The following is a 7,861-nucleotide window of genomic DNA, read 5'->3' as shown; positions in this document are numbered from 1 at the left end:
TTAAATGTTTGATAATATGAATATGATATATGAATTAACTGAAGCATTACATGCAACTAACAAAGAAAGAACATTGCCACAGGATGCCCAACTGCACCTTGATGAAGCTGTCAGGGGACAGGAGGACATGAAGGAGCAGGTGGCCATGGTGGAGCGCAGGAATAGCCTAATGCAAGCAGAGATTGAGGAGCTGAGAGCTGGCCTGGAGCAAACAGAGAGAGGCCGAAAAGTGGCAGAGCAGGAGCTGGTTGATGCCAGCGAGCGTGTGGGACTGCTGCACTCACAAGTACAAAAAATGATTAAATACTAAGAGCAAATTCAGGTTACATGATAATGTTTTGGTTAAATATACACTAAACTACCTGCTTCAATCCTGCAGAATACGAGTCTTATTAACACCAAGAAGAAGCTTGAGGCTGATCTGCTTCAGGTTCAAGGTGAGGTGGATGATACAGTCCAGGAGGCCAGAAATGCAGAGGACAAGGCCAAGAAGGCCATCACTGATGTGGGTGTTTGCATTCTGTTACTCTATTCTAATTGAAACAGTTATTTGACCTTGTTTAGCTGCATGTGGTAACATTGAGAACATTCATGGAAGCTAATTCTATCTATATTGGTTAGCTCATTTTCATTGGCTTATATTTCAGGCTGCCATGATGGCTGAGGAGCTGAAGAAGGAGCAGGACACCAGTGCTCATCTGGAGAGGATGAAGAAGAACATGGAGGTGACTGTCAAAGACCTGCAGCACCGTCTGGATGAGGCTGAGAGTCTGGCCATGAAGGGTGGAAAGAAACAGCTCCAGAAACTGGAGTCCAGGGTAAATTACAGACTAAATACAGACTTAGGGTGCACTCATACTAGGAAGGGTTGCCTTTTAACGAACCAGTGTGTGATTATATCCCCTCCCCACTCCCCCGCTGGCCTGCACTTACATTGCACTTAACATTTTGGGCTGGAGCAGGCTTTGGTCATTACGATTCAACTTTTGTTTTGAAGAAAAGTGCTTTCGCTATTAGACTGTCTAATACATTTATCACTTATGTAGTGTAGTGATTTTCATTTAATTGTGCAGCACATATCAGAAAATGATTATGGAGTCAGATGAAATTGATGGAGGAATTTGCAGCAATACTCACAATGTATACATACGGCTTATCAATAAGATAAAAACCAGACCCGTTATAAATCTATATTACTCAATACTCAAATTAACTGAAAATTGCTACTTTCCAAGTAGTAATAAATGTTTTTTGTAGAAAATATGACAGTAGCGCACACACAATTAGTAGCTGTTCCATGCTCCGGTGCAGTTAGCGATTCACATTACATGCGTACCGCGCCAGAGCCCAACTGAACCATGCTCTGGCTCACCTCTTCAAGCGGGTCAGGACATGGTTCAGTGTACCATGCTCGGGCATGGTACAGAGTGATCACACTAGCCAAAAGAACCAGACTTTGGGGGTGCTTGGGCATGGTTCAGATCGCCTAGTGTGAGTAACCCTTAGATGAACTGGCCTTGGCAGGGATTTCACAGGTGATAATAATAACTCTCTACTGAAGGTGCATGAGTTGGAGGCTGAAGTTGAAGCTGAACAGAGACGTGGTGCAGACGCTGTGAAAGGAGTGCGCAAATATGAAAGGAGAGTGAAGGAGCTCACCTACCAGGTAAAACTACACAAGAATTTGATATTTAACACCTTTCATGATGATATACATAGTTTAACCAAGACCATGAACAATTTTTACATCCAAAGACTGAGGAAGACAAGAAGAACGTGACTCGACTGCAGGATCTGGTAGACAAGCTGCAGCTGAAAGTGAAGGCCTACAAACGCCAAGCTGAAGAAGCTGTAAGTCTAATGTCAAATGTCTTGAGTGTGAAGTTTCGACATTTTCTATTCAATACACTCAGTGCCATGAGTGCAATGCTCTGAAAGGGGTTGGATATCTTGTGTAATCCTAACAGGAGGAGCAGGCCAACACTCACCTGTCCAGGTACAGGAAGGTGCAGCATGAGCTGGAGGAGTCTCATGAGCGCGCTGACATCGCCGAGTCCCAGGTCAACAAGCTGAGAGCCAAGAGCCGTGAAGCTGGGAAGGTAACAATAGATGATGATTATGTAAAGAACAACTACTTTTTATACATAAAATCTACGAAACATTTTCAACAAAATCTATTTTTTATTAATTATTTTATTTATTCATTTTTTGCATTTTCAAGACTAAAGATGAAGAATGAAGACAATAAACTACACCTACAAGCAAGCATATCACTGACTTGTGCTGAGTTTTTCTGTGTCCATTAAATGGCAGAGTTTGACTTTGTTCTCCATTATTTTTTCCACTTTCAAACTTTATCACATACTCAATCACTGTTTAAAAAGACAACTCATGAGGCATGATGTGGTAAAGAACACAAATGCAGTGTACTGAAATTGTGATAGTAACAAAAAAACCAAAAATTAAAAGCAGGAAAAACTAAACCAGAAACAGCCTGAACTTCATAACAAAAATGTGAACTTGTCTTTGTAAGTCACTTTGGATAAAAGTGTCTGGTAAGTGCATAAATGTAAATGTGTTGGAATAAACCAAAAGTCACTCGCCAATAAGAACACAGAACACAAAATACTTGAGGAGACAAAAGAAAATGGGTATATTTATGCAGTGTAAAAAAGGCATTACATGAAAAAGTCACAACAGAGGAAATACCAGAATACAAAGGGAAGGAGAAACATGAACACAGAAAAGGCAAGACCATAACAGCCAGCCATATCACCCTGTAGCCCAAGACTGGTTGCCCACTGAATCTAAGCAGGGTTGAGTCTGGTCAGTACCTGGATGGGAGACCTCCTGGGAAAACTAGGTTGCTGCTGGAGGTGTTAGTGAGGCCAGCAGGGGGTGCTCACCCTATAGTCTGTGTGGGTCCTAAATCCCCAGTATAGTGACGGGGACACTATAATATAAAAAGCACCGTCCTTCGGATGAGACGTTAAACCAAGGTCCTGACTCTCTCTCGTCATTAAAAATCTCATGGCACTTATTGTAAAGAGTAGGGATGTGTCCCCGGTGTCCTGGCCAAATTCTCTGAACTGGCCCTTGTCAATCATAGTCTCCTAATAATCCCCATCCACTGAATTGGATCTATCTCTCTCTCCTCTCCACCTGTAACTGGTGTGTGCTGAGCAAACTGGTGCCGTTGTACTGTGGCTGCCGTCACATCATCCAGGTGGATGCTGCATACTGGTGGTGGAAGAGAGACCCCCTCATATGATTGTAAAGCGCTTTCGGTGCACAGCAATACACAATAAAGCGCTATTTAAATGCCTCATTCATTCATTCACAACAAAACTTCAAAATAAGTTTGAATTCAAAATGCAGCATTCCAAAGCATACCAAAATAAAGGTACATTAGATGCAGAGCCATTGAGAAAGTTGCAGCATGCTTTGATCTCGCTGCCACAAAGTCAAGTGGTTCATGGAGCTTTCAATATTTCCAAACAACTCTGCGCTGTCTATGTGTTTGAATAGGTTTAATAGGGACAAACAGCAGTTTCACTATATTTGCAGCGATTTCAAGTAATTATGTGCATTGATAACTACACTGACTTCGCTTTACAATAACATTTTATTCTTGGGAGTGACAAAAAGACAGCATTGATATGTTCTCATACCCCTTAGCAGTTAAATGTGACCAAACACCTTAAGTGTAACTTTTAATCAATTTTAAAAAATGTACTACATAGGGCTGCACGATAAATCGAAATGGAATCGAGATCGCGATTCGACAAAAGCTGCGATTGTCATGCGTATCTTTCAGTGAAGCACGGTTCTGTGATCAGCAGTAAATCTCCATCCAAAGGCCAGAGGGCGCTCTCGCGCTGAAACTCCAAATACGCCTCGCAGAAGAAACCCAGAAAATGCTGCAGCTGAATAAACAGAAGATTCAACTGCTTTCATTGATTCAACGTTACTAATAAACACACGACTACGGCAATATACGGTTTATCTGAGTTCTTATTATTATAATTTTCATTAAAATAAATTATATTTATAATGCAATGCATTTATCACTGCTTAAACTTGAAAAATGTTGCGTGCCATATTCTGTGTAAGAAGCCACATCATCTCACAGAAGGATTTATTTCAAACACTCGACTGACGTTATGAAGTGAGTTTGGAGTAAAAATATGTTATTAAATGTGGTATTTTCACATGCTTTCAGATGGAACAGCATTTACTTCCCAGAGCCGTAATTCACTGAGAAGCTATGCAAACAGCTGTCATTATCGTCAATTTCTTAGATTTCAGAATCCTGCATTAAAATCGTCTGCAATTTTTTTGCGTAACTTGTCAGTGAACTTTGGTTATGTGTAGTAAATGCTACTCCATCTGAAAGCACGTGATGATTTCCTGCTGATTACAGAACCGGCTTTTTTAACAAAATGGGCATGACAATCGCATTCGATTAATCGTGCAGCCCTAGTACTATATTTTCATTCAGTTTTATTTAGTTAATATTTTGAGGAGATTTTTAGCACTAAATGATATGTGCAATAATTATGATGCATGAATGACCAAATAAAACATAACATTCTCTAATTTGTTTATTATTTATTTTACAATTAGTGTAGCATTTAGGGTTAAAAACGAGAAAACTATTTTTAAATTCCAGTGAAAAGAGGCAAATTAGAGGCATTAGGTGGCCAGAAAAATAATATGGCTCGATGCCCATATGGCTGTTTAATAAATATAGTCTACATGTATTTAGCTCTAGTCTAGTTGCTCAAAAGAGTTTTGCCGGTCTTAATTGCTTATTTATTTATTTTTTAGGTTTTGCATTTGAATATATTTAGACATTATCAAACACCCGATTTTTGTTTCGATTATTTTTTTATATTAAATTTAACAAGCTTAATTACTTACTTCCCAGTGTTATTTTGTGATATTCACATAACCATACAACAAAAGATAATATTACAAATGGCAAGCTTATACGGAATTGAACCCAATAAAAAAGATTTTAAACAATGTTTAAAAAAACACAAGGCAACCAATTGCATTCAGCGAAACTCTTTATTGTATTCATTGAAACGCATTCAACCTCCTACAAGGAGAGAAAGATTGCAGAAAGGCTAAAAACGTAAAAATATGACAACTAGCAACTTGCTATGGTGTTTTTCATATTAACTAACTGCAGTTATAATATAACTGTCTATTATCTAATGATAAACATTAACTATAACGTGCTTCATAAAATGCTGCTACTGGCCAGATTTCCAAGAGTTCAACTAATGCATTAAAATATCAAAAATGCTGCAATTTTTTCAACATTCTGAAATGAATGGGCTTCAGTGCTGGAACTATTGGTTGTTTGAAACTATTGACTGATCCATGACACGTTTTACTTCCGCATCCCTCAGTACCTATGGAAGCCTATGGGAGTGTTGCAACTCTGGTATTCAACAGCTCTGGTTACATGTGAGTAAATCTGTCCTTTCATTGGTCAGAGCCCACCTGTTTATTTCTAGGATTCCACTCTCAGAGGCACCCATCAACATGTACTGACAAATCAGCTCTGTTGGTTTATTATGGATTTTATCTGTAGCTGTCCTTACACACACTTTTACAAATGTATATACACTTTCATTCACATCATTTGTAATTTCTGCTCAGATGGATCCTAACAAGTAGGGCTGGATGATAAACCGATAACGATAATTAGTGCAATATTTTTTTTCCGATAATTTTTATGCGCCAAAAGTGGCGCGAAGCAGTGCTACTTATTTGAAGCGCGCCACACCGACCATTTATCCACTCGACTCGAAGTTCAAACAGCAGCGCGGCCGATGCTAGAGCAGAAGCATTTACTCTCTGATTGTCTTGGTCATGCAACACTAAACAGCGCTGTGAGATCCAGTGAGAAGCTCTTGAATTCATCGAAGAACATAAATGTCTCAGTGATTAATCTTGTTTAAAGCCTAATGAAACAGTGCCGACAAGCAGGAGAAACCAAAGACTATAGATATACAAAGATGGTTCACTCCTATTACTTATGAAAGGGAGAATCTGCAGCGTGCAATATGGCAGAATATGTCCCACCTTCTAAATGAAAGAGCCAATCACTGACTGGTAAATTCATTGCATCACTGTAGCTACTGTTAGAGGCTCCAGTTTCCGTAGAAACCCGAGACTCGCAATTATGACTGCGCACTGACTGGTCTAGAATGAAAAATAAGAATATTTTAACGTTATTTAAGCATAAGGAACAACATTCCAGGGGCAGTTCATTTCAGATTTTGTTGCTGATTTGAAATATGTAATTCAGGTATGAGTTCATAAAGCAGTTTTTGAGATTTCAGGATTCCCACATTCATTTAGACAGGACTTGGTCTTGGATGCCCAAAATAACTGCCCGGTTCTGCAAATATGGCCGCTGAGTAAACGATGCTTTCCTTGAAAGGGACTTTGGAGAAACACTGCACAATGATACAGTCAGAAGGCTTTTCAATCTACAAATCACAATCCTTCACCATGGATTTACTGTAGTAACACTAACTGCACCATGATATTGTGGCAGAAAATATTTTTATATAGAATTTTATTACTTTATTAATGTAAACTTATTATATATTAAAATAGTAATGAAATATAATTACAGTATTTTTGTGATTAAGCTATAGCATTTTTGCATTTATATTAAATATGTTTAGGCTGCTGTTTTTTTATACAAACACAATAGAAACCATATAGTTATATTTTGGGAGGGAGGTGCTATATGCATGGTTTTAACTGTGGTTATCATGATCTAAATATATGCTGCTATGGGAGACCAATTGTTAATTTTAATTAAATTCAAATAGTCAGAGTATTTAAATGTTACCATATAAAAAGAAATGTGTTACCATTTTTACAGATGTTACTGTTTTTGTTAATAAATGAACACAAATTTGCATCTTCATCCAAACTCAAACTACTATCAAATGTGCATTTCTATGAGACAAAACGTGATATTATTGCAATATGTATTACAACAGCCCTTCTAGCAAGCCACAATGTTTTTTTTTATTTGAGCTTCAGGTACATATTTAGCTAGCATAGAAAAATTACTGCCATTTCCCTAAATTAAATGAAAAAACTTTCAATATATTACCTTACACCAAGTGTTATAAGACAAGACATTTACTGTATGTTTATTTAAATCAAGCTATAACCTCAGACTCTTCTGAATGCATCTCAAAATCAATGAATGCTACCTTAAATATAAAACACAGTAAAATAATATTTTTAAAGATCCAACTGGAAATATTCACGATATAGAAATGTAAACATTCAAATAAGCACTTTATCTTCAAAGTAAATGAAGCTGAAGACTTACTGATTGTTCCCATCAAGCCTTCACTGGTACTTGTAATGATGAGTGACCTAAACCTCGTGATACAAACAGCAACCCTTGCTGTGCTATATTTATGATTTCTCCTTACAAGGACATGCTGTTTATAACTTTGAGAGTCATAATACCACTATGAGTCCAGTTTACTTTAGGCCATGACTACTGAGATTAATTGCCCAATATATTTTTTTAAAATATATATATATACACACACAGTATCTCACAGAAGTGAGTACACCCCTCACATTTTTCTAAATATTTTATTATATATTTTCATGCGACAACACTGAAAAAATGACACCTCTATGGCTCCCCCAGACCTTATCCACACCCTAACCCTGAAACTGTCAATGCAGCAAGAAGGGAGGGCAGTCATACAATCAGTGGCCACTGACAGATTTGTCAAGATCCTGAGCTGAGGAAATTACAACAACTACTGGAAGCAACAGTTTCTGATTCTAAGCACCATGT

General features: G+C 38.0%; 1 protein-coding gene across 1 annotated transcript in view; it reads left to right on the top strand.

The window, feature by feature from the left end:
• LOC107594455 (myosin-2-like) overlaps positions 1-2,270 on the top strand; it is a 12,552-nt gene extending 10,282 nt beyond the window's left edge. Inside the window, exons 18-24 of the mRNA XM_016284510.1 lie at positions 66-286; positions 380-505; positions 648-818; positions 1,562-1,666; positions 1,756-1,851; positions 1,968-2,099; positions 2,222-2,270. Of these exons, the coding sequence (XP_016139996.1) occupies positions 66-286; positions 380-505; positions 648-818; positions 1,562-1,666; positions 1,756-1,851; positions 1,968-2,099; positions 2,222-2,239 (869 nt within the window). The 3' untranslated portion in view covers positions 2,240-2,270. The remainder of the gene's footprint in view (positions 1-65; positions 287-379; positions 506-647; positions 819-1,561; positions 1,667-1,755; positions 1,852-1,967; positions 2,100-2,221) is intronic.
• The last annotated feature ends 5,591 nt before the right edge of the window (positions 2,271-7,861 follow it).

This window comes from Sinocyclocheilus grahami, unplaced genomic scaffold, assembly GCF_001515645.1.
Source record: "Sinocyclocheilus grahami isolate Dianchi unplaced genomic scaffold, SAMN03320097.WGS_v1.1 scaffold183.1, whole genome shotgun sequence".
Lineage (NCBI taxonomy): Eukaryota > Metazoa > Chordata > Actinopteri > Cypriniformes > Cyprinidae > Sinocyclocheilus > Sinocyclocheilus grahami.
This window is presented reverse-complemented; position numbering and strand designations above follow the sequence as displayed.